Source organism: Zootoca vivipara, chromosome 11 (genome assembly GCF_965207765.1).
Source record: "Zootoca vivipara chromosome 11, rZooViv2.hap1.1, whole genome shotgun sequence".
Classification (NCBI taxonomy): Eukaryota; Metazoa; Chordata; class Lepidosauria; order Squamata; family Lacertidae; genus Zootoca; species Zootoca vivipara.
Window position 1 is genome coordinate 8,789,726 of NC_142594.1, and position 16,210 is coordinate 8,805,935.

Genomic DNA, 16,210 nt, shown 5'->3' on the forward strand with positions numbered 1-16,210 from the left:
GGCTATAAAGCAAATAAATTAGATCTGACTAGCTAGGTACTAATTATGCAAACTAGATCCCTTGTGCAAGCAGTAGGTGTTTCTTTTCTGTCAGCAAAAACCACTCTGTGTTGTGGTTGAATCTTGGATGGATCAGCTGCAACCAAATGCACAAAATGGGGAGACAAAATGGGATTTCAGAAGGCGCCATCAATTTAGCTCATGGGAGAGATAAATGCCTTTTCCCCATCCACGGGAGTAGACAGGCAGGAAGGGGTTTTTAAGGGAGACTTTTTGCTCTGGAGGACCCCTCCCCATCTCCTCTAACACCCTTCCTCTCTAGGAATCTAGTCTGGTTCATTTAAAGCCACAAGAGAGAGCCAAGCTGCAGGATCAGACCTCTGCATCTCTCTCAAAGCAGAAGCCAAAGAGGTGGGTGGTGGCTCAGTGACACTTCAGGTTGCCAAATGAAACTGGCAAGGGAAGGCAAAGGAGCAATGCAAAGAAACCGGGCAGGGACCTAAGAAGTTTGGACACAGAGCAGAGCAGACCATCCCCGTTGTGTGCGATGTTGCTGAGCAGTTTTGCAAGAGTGCGCAAACAAGAACCCAAAGTAGGTTGCTGCTTTGCTCTTTCCCTGGCCAAGATATGGAGGGAGCAATGAATGAAAGGGTGAAGAAAGATTTGAGGGTTGGTTTTTTTGCCATTGGCGGTAGGAAAGGCTTGCATTTGGGAATCTGGGACTCTGCATCACAATGTGAGAAGCTATGATGGCTTAAGGGTTTTCCTGGCATTTTGGGGGCAGTTGGAGACTATGGGATAAGCAGTGAGCCCGCTGTAGAAATATGGGCCTTGGCAAATGCCCAACCATGCCCAGTCCTGAAGCAATCCCTGCTGTAGCTAGGGTTGTCAGACTCAATAGAGGACAGGACTTCTGTGCCTTTAATTGCCCTGCTCTCTTTTGAGTCTGGAAACCTTAAAGAGAAACCAGCAGACCCTTTGTTTAATTTCCAAGCAAAGGGTCTGCTGGTTTCTCTTTAAGGTTTCTAGACTCAAAAGAGTGCAGGGCAATTAAAGGCACAGAAGTCCTGTTCCTCTATTGAGTCTGGCAACCCTAGCTGTAGCCCTGTCTGAAAAGCAACAACTCTTGTTTAACTGTAAGAGTCTATATTTCTTAGAGTTGGCATGTTCGGAGAATGGTTTTTGAATCTGTGCCTAGAATAAGTTTCTTGCTATATTATCTTTTTCTAAGCACTGTGTGTTTCTTCAATTCAGCCAAAACATTAGGTGGGACCTGCTGGGCCATATCTCTTGCCCAGTCTGGTTTGTGGCTGTGTTTGATCCAATTACTGTCTATATATATATATATATATATATATATATATATATATATATATATAATTATCCAATTACTGCCTTACCAGTTTGCCCATGCAGCGTTGCTGTCCAATGCCCTCTGCACATCTGTGGTGAATGCTCAGCTTGCATGCCTTGCAGCGCAGTCCATGTTTAGCGTTTGTCCCTGCCAGAGGAATAGAAATAATTTAATTACAGAATATCAATAGTTTCCATGCATCCAAGTGACCTCCCTCTCAATGCTCAAACAGGTCTCAGCCTTACAGTGCTTCACAAACCTCCAGTCTTAATACAACTGTGCAGAATCCACAGACCTACGCCTGGTCACCCCCAACGGGATGGTTGACTCTCTCTTTATTTTCTAAAATACTCTACAGCTCAGCTGAGAAAAAGACCTCCTTGTTTGCAAATCATAATTGCCTCTCAAAACACAACCCTGTGTCTTATGGGAAAAGTTATGCATTGCTGTAACCATGATTTGATTTGCAATTGGCTTCATAGTTGTAATAAATGAATACAATGTTAGATTTTACAATAAAAAAATATAGCCCCAATGATCCAGTTTTTAACTTTGGCCCTCTTTCTTCAATCCCTAGAACATCTAGTCGCTGCAGATGTGATGTTAAGAACAGATGTACTTGAGGAGCATACCTTAGTTTATCATATCTGCATTCAGAGTATCTTAAAGGGCGGGAATGGATAGCAACTTTTTAAAAATAAACGTTAATAAGCTCCCTGCCCTGCAGGCCTTTTCCTACCTGGCCTGGGTGGGCGGGGCCCAGACTGACTCCAGCTACAAAAGCTCAGGCTGCTGAAAAGGTCAGAGAGCAGCTTGGCTCTCTCTTACTGCAGACCCAGGTCATTGAGCCTGAGGGTCCACAGCTGTTGCCTGCCATGAACCACCACTGGCAGGATTGGCAGCAGATATGTGTTATGCCTATGATAACATTTTATTCTCTTGCTAATTATGCTGTTTTAAATGTGCATTTTCTATTTGACTTCTTTTTTGTCATGGGTTTCTTTTGAAATCTTTTAAGATAATTTTTGTCGTCGTTGATTCTGCTGCGTTAAACGTGCATACAGTTGCCCTCCTTTGTAATGTTTTATTTTGAAACTCTTAAGGTGATATTTTCGTTTCCCGTTAATTATGTTGCTCTGAATGTATACCTTATATTTGACTTTGTTCAGTAATGCTTGTTCTGGGTTGATTTATTTGATGTTCTAATGTGTTGCAAACCACTCTGAGACTTTTTTTTAAAATATACAGCAGTATAAAAGTGAAAGGAATAATAATGATGATAATAAATAAAATAAAATAAAAAAATATTCAGAGGTAAGCCCACCTGAGTTCAATGGGGCTTACTTCCAGATAAGTGTGTGTAGAACTGCAGTCTAAAATATCATGGTCCTGATCCAGAAATAGAAGAAAAAAGAGGAAAGGCTTCTTAGCAGTAGAGTCTACTGACACAAAAGAGACAAGAAGCATCTGGTCATGATCAGGTATTGATTCTGTAAATCCCATGCACTGTGCTTCTTGAGTTACACCTTTCAGTTGGAACAAGGTGTACTTATGGCTAATCCTCCTCACTCCTGCACAGTGCAGAATAAAGACTCTCATCCACCAAAGGCACATCCGTATACCATCTCTGGGGCCATGGCAAAGGATTGTTCTTCGCACATTTTTTTGTTTTGTGTGACTGTCTCTGGATCAGGAAGGACAGGGAGGGTGGGAGGGGCAGGGAGGGAGCCACTGGGCGCTGTAAGTTATTGATCCTATAATCCAGTGCACTTTTAGTTTTGAGCTACTGTCTTCCTCAGGGGCAATGTCTATACACTAATACAGCCAAGCAAACTTTTGCTTTTGTGTGGCTTTGTGCAATAGTTGCCCCTGAAGAAGAATGGTTGCTTTGTTGCAGGATTTGGGGTGTACATCTATCAGTCTGGATGCCATCTTGGGGTTGCACCCTCCCCCACCCCCAGCCTGTGGTTTCATGTCTCCAAGCTGGGATTCTGTAGAAAACGAGATTCCTAAAGTTAATGCCATTAACTTGATGCTTCCAGCCAGGAACACCTCGAGCCAGGTCTGCTAAGTATCTCTTAGCAGCACGACCAAAGAGTACAGATAACTCACAATGTACACACATTTAACACGTGCAGTTTCAACTTTTATGCAGCTGAGACTGACCAGTTGAAATCGCACACATTAAATGCATGGAAGGTGGAGAGATTAAAAGCTCTTTTTGTGCAGGGTTTTCCCAGCATGAAAAGAGCCTTTAATCTCTCTGCCTTGCTTACTGGGCTCTGAAAGAGCCCCCCAAGAGCCTCCCAGGTCCCAGGAAGCATGCTTGACAGCTTAAGAAACACTCTGCCTTGCTTAGGGGGCAAGACCTGGCACACTGGTACCAGATTATTTCTCCATCTAACCCAGAACTGTATGTTCCAATTAGCAGTGGTTCTCCAGCAGGGCCAGCCCAACATATTTTGCTGCCTGAGGTGAAGGATATGAAGGTGACATCTCCTCATTCCACATACATGCCAGGCCATGTGGCAACAGGGAAACACCTGGGGGGCTTAGATGCAACAGCTGAGGGCTGCTTCTGTCTCCCCCTCCCTGGCATTTGCTGCCTGAGGTGATAATCTCACTTTGTCTAATGGTTGGGCCGGCTGCGTTTGCCAGGGTCTCAGGCAGAGGTATTTCCCTGCTGCTGCTGCTGCTGCTGCTGCTGCTGCTGCTGCTGCTGCTAGATCCTTTAAACTTTAGATGCCAGGGATTAAACTTAGCATCATCTGCATGCAAAACACATGCTCTACCATTGAACTGCTGTTCTCCCCAACATTTAATTTATGAAATAAAGAAGCTTTGGCAACTAGCAGCTTCCCCTTTCCCCTTTTCCAAAGACAGCCATGCCCCTTTATTAGTAATACACTGGGATCCACATAAGAAGCTGCTGCTATATGAGAATATGCCACTGATGGATGGAAGTGGGACCTTTCATCTGCACTAATGGGGTGAGTGCATTATAGTCAGTTATTAGAGAGTCGGGGCAGGCAAAAGATGCTTTTTAAAAGGGGATCAGACAATTTCATGTGGGCAAAAAGCCATCAATGGCTACCAATCATTATGGCTATATGCATCCACCAGATTTCTTAGACAGTATGCCATTGTCGGTGCCAGTTGCTGGGGATTAACAGCATCACAGGACTATTGCCTTTCATGCCCTGTTTGTGGGTTCCTAAGGGGCACCTGGTTGACTGCTGTGGGGTACAGGATGCTTGACAATGTGGGCAATTTATGTACTTATGTATTCAAAGGGGTACCCCAGAGCTTTCCCAACTGTGTGTTGGCTGCAGTGTGTAGGTGTGTCACGCAAACACTCCCCACGCTCCTCCAGGAGCTGCAAAGGGTTTTGTTTACCCTCCGGTTTGCTAGTAAAACTGAATCATTGTGTCACAAAATGATGCAGGTCTAAAAAGTGTGTCACCAACATGAAAAGTTTGGGAAGGTCTGGTGTACCCTGTTCCCACTGATCTGCCTAAATAAGCATTTGCATGCCAAGTCAGAGGTGATGCTCCCTCAACTTTATCATGATGCTTCATCTGTTGAACTGCCTGGCGTGGCATCCTTTTGTATTTATAAATCTTCCTGTAATAAAGCAGAATTCTGCAATGAAAATATATTTTCTGAAGCCCCTTTCCACAAAGGAGCAAGCAGTATTTTGGCTCTTCTGGCACTTGCCTCCAGATCTGTGTTGTGCTCTTAACACCACACAAGATACCATCCTCCTTCCCACACATGTCTGAGCAGTCGAAGAGTTCATTATAGCTCAGTGCAGCCAGCTGTTGATATCATGTGACAGAGATCATGTGACAAGGAGAGGTTACTTAGCGAAGAATAGGTGAATAGTTACTTTATTCTATGCTTCTTTACTTTATTTCCCCCTAAATTACACATCTGGATTATGTGTTTGATTTTGCTTTTTTATGCTGGTCACTGACTGTAACAATAAAGGTTTGGTTTGAAAAGTACAATCCCCTTGCATGCAATTTGCTGCAATATATTCCAGAAACAGGTTTACCACCCCAGCCACTCTATATGTGTAATGAAACCAACAGAACGGACATAAGAATACAAACCCCTTTGCTTTCTGATGGGCATCCTCTTACTGAGGTTGTTTGAATGTGGTTTTACTCAAAGCTAGTTCAGGCAATCTATCAGCCTCGCTTACTTGCAGAAATGTAAGGAGCCCGCTTGAATGAACAGAGCAAGATTGGAGGAAGGGATTTGTACGAGATTATTAAAGCTCCCTCTGAAATTCAACCATGCTGGGTTGTGGTTTTTTTTAAAAAAATTGACCAGCTGTAAAACCAGCTGTTAACCTGTACTGAATTTCACAGAGCTAGATAAGAGACCTAATTAAGGGTTTCAGGGAGGGAGGTTATCAAGCAGAAAATAACTAAAGAAATGGTAGCCTCACTAATAGGATTGTTTTCAGGGATGAGGTTACCTTGCCTTTCAAGTAGCTGAAATAGGCTCGTGCTAGAGACAATTAGGGCAGTTGTTATTAAACTGAGTTTTTTAAATACTGTATTGTTTTTTTTACTTGAAAGCCACCTCTTGAGAATTGTTTTGAATGAATAGAGCCAAGTCAAAAATGAAATCTAAGCCAATCCTGTTCATCAAATGTTTCCATACGAAGTTTGTCTTAGAACCAAGGTATACTTCACGCAGCAAACATGCTTTGTGGTCATTCTGATGTACTGATGTGCGTTGTGCTCAAACACCAGGGAGTGGGGCCTGCATAGTTGGGGCTGACTAATGCAGCCCAGCCAAGGCTCTGACAAATCTCTTCCCTCCTTGGAGATGGGAAAAAAGGAGGAATGGCAATTCATGCCTGACAGATTGAATTCAGGCTGGTCGCTCGCCAGCTGGACAGGCTTGCTGTCAAGTAGGAAGGAGAGACGTATCCTCCAAACTGATAAGAGGCACAGCAAGCTGGTATGAGGGAACTGTGGGCAGTCATGATTCCCTTGTGTAGCTATGTCCCCTGCCAGTTGGAAACCCAAGTCTCCCCTCCATGCTTTGTGGGATTCAGTGCCACTAACTCCGATACATGTACGTGAGAAGTGCTTCTGGTATGTTCGCTGTGTGCTGGTCACCAGAGCTGTGAGTACGTGAGCGTAAAGGAAGGGAGAGGTAACGAAAGGAACTCTGGATGATGGCTGAGGCATAGTTTCAAGAGCTTTCTTCACTCCCTCTTAGACCTTCACCGAAGCACAGAGGAGGTAAAAACAGGATGGCAAATGCTGTCTTCACTTCTGACCTCTGCAGATTCATTTGCAGGCCTGCTAGGAGCACCAGACTTTTTCCTGCATGGTCAAAACTGTGCTTTTTCTGAATGGAAAGAGCACTCTACGTGTACTTTCAAACGTGTACATTCACATAACACTGGTCCTGAGAGATCTACATTGGCTCCCAGTATGTTTCCGAGCTCAATACTGTACAAAGTGTTGGTGCTGACCTTTAAAGCCCTAAACGGCCTCGGTCTTGTATACCTAAAGGAGCGTCTCCACCCCCATCGTTCAGCCCAGACACTGAGATCCAACGCCGAGGGCCTTCGGCAACTACCTGACATTTAGAAAATACCTAAAGGCAGCCCTGTTTAGGGAAGTTTTTAATCTGTGATATTTTAATGTATTTTAATGTGTGTTGGAAGCTGCCCAGAGTGGCGGGGGGGGGGGACCCTGCCAGATGGGCGGGGTAGAAATAATAAATTATTATTATTATTTATTTTATTATTATTTTTCAAAGGAATGCATGCGTGTCAAAGCTGGGCCTGCTGCAATCCTTGTCCTCCCACAACCATTGAGTGGATGAAGGTCAGAAAAAGTCTTGAGGGTTCATTGACTGCTGTGTGTGCTCCCCAACCCCAGAGTTTCAACTTGTACGGCAAGTTGGTAATCAAATGCTGAATCAGCCCCATGTCTTTCCCCTTGTGAGTCATGCAGCCTATCCATCATTTATTTTAGTATTATTTTTAAATGGCACATCTATATTTGTAAGTGTGTTTATGACTCATGCTGGCCGGGGTGGTGGTGGTGGGAGTAGCCAACTCTTTTGGAGACTGGGGTGAAATGATAGGTTCATGACGTCACAGGTAGAAGCCAATCCCTTTTTTTATTCTCCCAACTCAAAACATGTAGAACAACAAAAGTAGCAGCAATTTATTATGGAACAAAAGAATGCTGTGTGTTTACTGTTTTCAGGAAGGAACACCCATATGCACTCTCTGTGTCTGCAGCACACACATCTTTCTTCTGAAACCAGAACCATCCTTTTCCTTTTGGGACAAGAGATCTGCATCCGTTTAAGAATAAGCTGCAAGGACCTCGGCAGGCTGAATTCTAAACGCACAGACCTCTTTATATTTTTGTTACTTATTGCCGTTTGTTACCCGAGGATATGTTCGTAACAGCTTCAGAGAGAGGCTTGTCATCACACATGCACTGTGGGGCGCAAAGGCAGGCTTTGTACATTAAAATGGAGTTTCCTTTAACCTTTGAGTTTTTGTCCTATCCAACTGTGCAGGCTGAAGCACGAGCTATGTAGCCTGAGACCAGCCTTTGCCATGTGTCTGCCTGGCTCCCCCAAGTTGGGGGGGGGGATAATTCCCCCCAATAATATAGTTTACATTTTGCTGTCATTTCTTCATGTCTAAAATTAATTATAAGGGAATGAAATCGCTAGCGGTAATGACATAACTCCTATATCGCTGAAATTGTATTTAGTTTAGATAATACGAGAGTAGATTGAAATAATTTACCATTTGTTGGGAGGAGGGAAGTTATAAGGTTGTATAGCTGTATTGTTGTATTGCTGTATTGCTGTATAATTGAATAAAAATTTACTGGTCAAAAAAGAAAAAAGAAAAAAAGTACCCCCATCCCATACTGTAATGGAAGGCTTAAAAATCCAACATGAGATTGAATGTTTTGGAGGTGTTCCTAAAATTGTGTGAGAGGCCACAGCAAACAGTGACTCATTAATAAATGTGACAACTTGTTTTGGTCCTGGAGATGATTCTCTTCACACTGACATCCAGCTCTTGGCAATATTGTCTCTATGATGTCAGAGGAGAGCAGGCAAAGCACGAATCTCAATGTGCCCCAAACCTTAACTCTCAAATCCTTTCTAATCCAATTCTGAGACTTTCTGGAATGCTCTTTGCAAAAAAAAGTTAGCATAACATTTAGGTTAATTGAAATTTGGATAATGAAGTTTTACTGGCTATATCATGGAGTACTTTTTATTTATTTGATTTAAATCTATAGACTATCTTTCTGCAAGCCCCCAGCCAATGTTCATAGCAGCCATAGGTACCAGCTCCCTGGGGCCCTGGGTGCTTGAGCACCCACAAAATTCCCCATGAAGGGACCGGGCACCCACAAATTTGGGTGCCAGGGCCATGCACACTGCAGGGCACCCACAGCCCCGGTCACCCATGGTCATGGAGCCAAGCTGGCCCTCCTGATAGCAGCAATAACTATTTTATTCAGTAGGAAGTTGATTGAGCTAGACTTCTGACTTCTTCCAGCCTGCATATCATATGTCTCATCTAATTTTAAATTAAAATCTTTTTAGTTTAAAAAATTGTGGCCTGCACTTGCTTCTGTATGTCTGTGTAGTCATGCAGCTGTGCTTGTGTGCATGTTAACAGGCATTTAGGAGCCATTATATTTCTCAATCCTGAGAGGAAAAACTTTAAAAGAGACTCATCAAGAAGTTGATATTTGTGCCTGCTTTATAACTGTCCCTGAATTTCCGCAAGGGATGAAATTTTAGAAAGTCAAAATGTATGTGACAAGAAGGCCAGGACACAGCACACAAATTCAGCTATAATATTCAGCTATAATATTCATGACGTTGTGCCTAGCAAACAGTTCTGCCTTTTCTGCCTCAGTGTATCTGAAGAAGTGTGCATGCACACGAAAGCTCATACCTATGACAAACTTAGTTGGTCTCTTAAGGTGCTACTGGAAGGATTTTTTTTTATTTCGTTTTGACTACGTTGGACCAACACGGCTACCTACCTGTAACTAGTTCTGCCTTTGTGAGACACACCTTTTATTTGTAATGACTTAGGGCAGTTTTTCCCAACCTGAGACCTTCTGGGTGTTTTGAACTACAACTCCCATCAGCTCCCAACAGCTGGTAGCCCTCTGTCAGCTACCTCCTTCTCTAGCCTCCAGAGAAAGAGTCAGATGGTTTGCAGCCTGCAATCCCTGTCAGTGGAATTCCGTCTAAGGCAAATATAAAGCACAGCTGGAAGCATGCACTGCCCTTACAGCCCAAAGCAGAAGTCATATCAATTCAGCCACCTGCAAACACAACAGTGTCATTAGACCTAAAGGCAAAGTTATACAGTATGCCATTCCAGCGTCTTAATTGCTGTTCTGGCTTCCCCTCTTGAGTGCTAGAGAAAACTATTGCTTTTATTTTTGGTCCACCTATACCCAAATATTACCTCTGTCTGATCATGATCATTTAGTATTAAGGTAAAGGGACCCCTGACCATTAGGTCCAGTCGTGGACGACTCTGGAGTTGTGGTGCTCATCTCGCTTTACTGGCCAAGGGAGCTGGCGTACAGCTTCTGGGTCATGTGGCCAGCATGACTAAGCCACTTCTGGTGAACCAGAGGAGCACACAGAAACGTTGTTTACCTTCCCACCAGAGCGGTACCGATTTATCTGCTTGCACTTTTTGGCGTGCTTTCGAATTGCTAGGTGGGCAGGAGCAGCGACCGAGCAACGGGAGCTCACCCCGTTGTGGGAATTCGAACCGCCGACCTTCTGATCAGCAAGCCCTAGGCTCAGTGGTTTAGACCACAGCACCCCCCAAGTATTACTTCTGTGTGATCATGATAATTTAGTATTACCCGTAATGTATTTTAAATACTATACACGATGCATACATAAGTAGAGAACAGCCTTGCTAATAAGAGGGTCAAACTGGCTTTCATTGTTCAAAACACGCCCACAATTTAGTGCCATTTCCCTGAGGAAAAGCAGAGCACCAAAGCTAACGGCTATATATATAGTTTCACTCCTTGCCAGCCTTCGGATTCAAGACAAATTGCAGCATTCAGCAAGTGCATTCTCAATATATTTCCATAAGTTGCTGCTATTAGAGTATCAGACAGGGGATGCGAGTTGCCCCAAAATGGTGCTGCTGGTGGCATTGCTTCTTTGCTGCCGGCAGAAGCAGCATGGGGGCTCCTCCCACCTGAGGCAGTGGCCTCACCCCGCCTAAAAAGCTGAGCCAACTTTGCGCAAGACATGAAGGCAGCAGCCTTCTCCCACAGCTGTTCCTCATTGCCTGGATGAAGCAAGCAGCCATTATGGCTAGCTGTCACAGACACCCTTAGCCTCTCTTGATGAATCTAGCCTCCTTTCAAAGCCATCTAAGCTTGCGGCCATCACCGCTTCTTATTGCAATGAATTCTGCAAACTGAGTATGTGCTGTGGGTGTAGCTTATGAAGCATCACTAATGGTTATTTTCCTTTGCTTCTGGTTCCTTGAATCAAACTAACAATAGGAGACAGAGTTTTTGTGTGTGACAGCAATCACTCGTTCAGACCACTTCACCTCTTTTTTTTTTGCTGACTATGGCAGCCACTGTGTGTTGACACAAACAGAGGAATACTGCCACCTCATTTTTTACCCCCCAAAGCACTGGGGGTAATAATAATAATCAATAATAATCAGTTAATAATTGGTCAGTTAATTAATTGCTGTTGTATGAGACTACATATGGCCTGTTTCAGCCATCCTTGAGCTTCATCTATTTGTGGCTTAAAAAAAAAAGGTAAAGGACTCCTGACAGTTAAGTCCAGTTGCGAACAACTCTGGGGTTGCAGTGTTCATCTCGCTTTACTGGCCGAGGGAGCCGGCGTTGGTCCACAGACAGCTTTTCCGGGTCATGTGGCCAGCATGACTAAGCCGCTTCTGGCGAAACCAGAGCAGCGCACGGAAATGCCACTTTACCTTCCTGCCAGAGTGGTACCTATTTATCTACTTGCACTTTGATGTGCTTTCGAACTGCTAGGTTGGCAGGAGCAGGGACCGAGCAACGGGAGCTCACCCCGTCACGGGGATTTGAACCGCCAACCTTCCGATCGGCAAGCCCAAGGCTCAGTGGTTTACACCAAAGCACCACCCACGTCCCCTCTATTTGTGGCTACAGTGGTACCTCGGGTTAAGAACCTCGTTCCGGAGGTCCATTCTTAACCTGAAACTGTTCTTAACCTGAGACACTACTTTAGCTAATGGGGCCTCCTGCTGCTGCTGCGCCGCCGGAACACAATTTCTGTTCTTATCCTGAAGCAAAGTTCTTAACCTGAGGTACTATTTCTGGGTTAGTGGAGTCTGTAACCTGAAGCGTATGTAACCCGAGGTACCTCTGTACTTCACTTAAAAGACATAAGAGGCAGAAAATCTGCTTGCTCTATGAGACTATCAGTAGAAGTTTTCAGTGCCAGAATTTCAAGTGGAGTTCCATAGCCATTAAATTGGATGCAACAGATGAAGGTGAATCTTTTGGGGTTTTTAGAGTAGGGAAGAGCAGTATGATTCGGACAGCAGGCTTCAGATAAGTTAGCTGGTGATGCTGCAGGAAGCATAAATTCCATGCTGCAGTTTTGTTAATCCAGCAGGGAAGGAAGATAGGAAGACTCCTAAGGCAGCTGTAGCAGGAGATTTTAAAGCAAGCTGTAAAAATGTACAAGAAATGGAAAGTCTATTGTGCCACTAAGGCAACGAAGAACGAAATCGCCCAAGGTATGGAGAAAATTGTATGGAGAAAACCAATAAAGCTCGTCTTTCAATAATATCATTTGAGCTAGTTCTAAATGTGCAGCTACATTCTTTTAACAATAAGAAAGTATACAAGTGCCTCAGAAGCCTGACATCTCACAAGAGAAGTTGTGCGCTAGGCTGCTGTAGCAAAAACAGCAAGAGCAATTTAGCAAACTAAAAGACTAACAGATTCATTGCAGCAAAACTTTTACAGCAAGCCTAAGAGAAATTTATTGTAGGGAGAGAGTTGGTGAATGTGTGTATTCACACACAGAATTGGATTTGGAGTCCTCCCAACAATTTAAACAATTGCAATAAGTATAAAGAATTATAGGCAGGTCTACAGCGACACAACACATTCCACTGAATTGCAAAATGTAATGATAGGTCTGGTGTCCCCACCTGGATTTTCCAGGTGGATTCTTGGGTTCATGGCTAATGGGGGTTCTTGGGTTCATGGCAGTTGGGGGTCTACTGAAAATGGCGATGCCTGCCAGGGCCTACAGTCAATAACACCATGGGGTTTTTTTTAAAAAAAGAAACCACCCAGGATGATCTTTTTAAACTCACAGTCCCTCTGACTGGTGGAATTTTGGGCACATGGCATTTTGAGAAAGCTATGGAGTTGACCCTATAAATTAAATTCCGCAAAACTAACATATTTGTGGGGTTTTTTTCGCCCATTCTGTGATCATTAGTTACCACCCAGAATGTGTCTTCTAGGTCCTGATGGATTAAAAAAACAAAACAAAAATTCCCCAGTGGAAACAACTCAATGTGTTCTTGCATGTAGGCATGCTAAAAACAAGCTTAAAATTAGAACTTATTTCCCAGGGACATATCTTTCTTTGGAAACAGCATTAAAAAAAGGAAGCATTAGGAGTGAGCTATCTTCTCTGGAGACTTAAAGAAAAAAAAGCAGTAGCAGCAGCAACAAAAAATGCTAATAGTTTCCCACAATTAACCTATGCTGCTCTCCATCAGTTTCAGCGTGGCTTAGCTCACTTGTTTCCACAACAGTTGCCCCACAGCTGAAACTGTAGGTGTATTGTTATTTTGCATGTAACTAAAGAAGGCAAGAAGATGGCTCCTGTGAGCGATTGCCCCCCCCAAAATAAATAAATATGAGAGTTCAGAAAAAGCGCCAAACGTGGCATGAGTTGTAGCAGTGTATGTGGAACTAAAAGAGTTAGGACAGCAAACAGGGAGAAAAACTTAAGAGTAGCATTTGCACATTTCTAGCATTGCAGGAGGTTACACTAGATCAGGGGTCGGCAAGGTTTACGGTGCCTGGGCCGGTTCACTCCAGCGGAGATCCCTCTGTGGGCCAGATCACGCCCGCACCCGCAATTTCCAGCATCTGTGTCTCCACAGATGGGATTTCCGGCACCACAGAAGTGAGTCCCCGCGCTGCGCTGGTTTAGCACAGTGTGCGGGGACTCGCTGAGCAGGTGGCTCGGTTCAGGGGCGGCTCATGGGCTGGTTAAACGACCCCTGTGGGCCGCTTGTGGCCCATGGGCCTTAGGTTGCTGACCCCTGCACTAGATGACCCTCGGGGTCCCTTCCAACTCTACAATTCTGTGACAAACATAGAACACCTGCATCAGGGTAGAGTTAGCACCTATTCTGTTCAAAGTTCAGGGATGCAATGCTGATTAAAATGCTTTTGACTGATTACAAAGGTGCCCCATATTAATTGGGCTGCACAGTAAGTTTGGGCTCTCAAACTTCAGTGGCGCCCTGTGATTGTATGCAAGGATGCCTTTGTGGTCACCCATGAAACAGTTAATGCAGGGGAAGAAGGATTAGGAACAGAGTTCGAGTTCAAAACACAGATAAATATTCATACTTAAGGGCTCCTGCAGTCTTCATGAGAAAAATGGTTATGCATCTCTGATAGTTTTCAATGATGGTTGTATTTTGAGGGGCGGGGGATCTAATTTATATTGCATAAAGTGAAATGAAATTGCAATTGATTACATTGCAAAACATAAAGTGAATGATTGCTCTTCCAGCTAAGGGGGTGTCAAGAGGAACATTCACTGAAGAAACAAGATATATTATGCAATCTTGCTTTTGAGTTCCTTCCTGATTCTGCTGGTCTAACCAGTTCAGGGTAGACTGATGTGCACCAAAACATAACAATAAATCGGAGGGAATGTTTTTAGGGATTTGACACAGATGCTGAGGCACAGTATGCAAAGAATGTGTGGAAAGTGAAGATTTTTTCCATTCGAGTCACTACAGGAAATGGACTTCAGGAATAGCATGGTTTTTGTTTTTTTTAAAAAAGGATATATTTTTTCAGCACTTGTTTTCTTCAGTGGAAAACTTTCTGTACATGAAAACACTACAGAGAAAGAAGGAAAGGAAAGAGGCCGAAGCACATCAAAGTAATAGCCTCGTGTTTTGATGTGCTGGCTTTGCAGTTTCAGCCCAGACTGGCTCTTAAATAGTATCTTCCTGCAGAATATTGACTCCTTCCTACCTCGCCACCCCTCAAATACATTAACATGTTATCTCAAGGGTGAATGGAAAAATATGACTAAACCAAACCAGACTGGATATATTGTTGGACAGGGTAGGCTAGGTGGTTGGGAACGATCATTAGCATTGCTCTTTTACATTCCTTGCAAGTTCTACATTATTAGCCGACAAATAAATCACATAATGAATCAGAACTAGTTTCAGCTATCAAAAGAGAAAAAAGACTCAAGTGGTCATAAAAATTCAGGGCTTTGGAACCTGCCTTGCATCCGCAAATACTCTGATTCTCAATTTTTTTCCTTTGCAAAAACTGAATACTTATTTGAAATATATGTGTATCTGAAGAAGTGTGCATGCAAACACAAAAGTTTATACCAAGAACAAACTTAGTTGGTCTCTAAGGTGCTACCGGACATTTTTTTAAATTTTTTAAAAATATATATTTCGACTGTGTCAGACCAACACAGCTACCTACCTAAATCTGAATACTTATTGTTAACCAAGCTATTCTAACAGCCTGAGGAATTAAAATATTTCTCAGCTTCATGGAATGTTACCATCATGCATAATCTGTAGGCCTCGGTGGTATTCTGAATCTATACATAACAAGAGTCTCAGCATCTTGTACAGGAAATATTAAATACAGCATTCTCATCGTATCTTCCTCTTATTAGGATAGGTTAGACAGCAAAGACATATCTGGTGAAAAACCAAGAAAACCCTTAGTTTCATCTGAAACAAAGGGAAGGTTTACACTACAGTACTGCATTTATCACACCATTATATTTGTCAGTACATGACATATGGAGGGCCCTCCAGATGTTCAAGGGGAATTCTCATCATCTCTGGCCATTGGTCCTGCTGGGTGGGGATTGTAAAAGTTGGAGTCCAACAACACCTGCAGGTTCAGAAGAGGTTGAACCAGGTGATATGTTGATACCCAGTTTTGCATGGAGAATTTAATAGCATAAAGACCCAGAATTTATTCCTAAACAGACACAGCTTGCGCAGAATCCAGAACAAAAAGCTTTCACTCTTTTTGAACGATAAGCACTTGTGGAATTGATTCAGGGATCGAGAATGTTTTGTTGGCATGCGCAAACGCAATTACACAAGCATCATGGTTGTACATGTGTGTAATACATCTCTTTCTGTAGCCTCCAGATCCAGCCCTATATCTTTGTATTGAAGTGATCTTGCAGCCTTTTAAGTGCTTTATTGTTAAATATCCAGCATTCGCTTCCACTGGTGCAACTGTACTGTTTGTCTGCTTGCTTGGGGTGGTTCTGAAAAAACACCACATCTTCCCCAGTTTCCATAATATTTGTGCATGTGTTTTATTTTGAAAGGGCTGAATAAGCCCCCAGACACATGTATGTAAAGGTCCAGGAGTGTTTGTGTGAAGGTTTTTAGAGTGCACTAATCAAAGCACTGCATTTTGTTGCATCCTCTCCTCTGTCCGCAGGCCTCATGGTTGGCATTCAGTTTATCCAACAATTGTTGTAATGATCCAACGGCAGTCGGAAAGACACCAG

General features: G+C 43.4%; 1 protein-coding gene across 2 annotated transcripts in view; it reads right to left on the reverse strand.

Annotated features, from left to right (window-relative positions):
* Positions 1-16,210, reverse strand: part of STAC (SH3 and cysteine rich domain) — a 69,564-nt gene that overhangs the window by 24,223 nt on the left and 29,131 nt on the right. For both annotated transcript variants that reach the window (XM_035130095.3, XM_088654177.1), the window contains exon 3: positions 1,401-1,501. In XM_035130095.3, the coding sequence (XP_034985986.1) occupies positions 1,401-1,501 (101 nt within the window). The remainder of the gene's footprint in view (positions 1-1,400; positions 1,502-16,210) is intronic.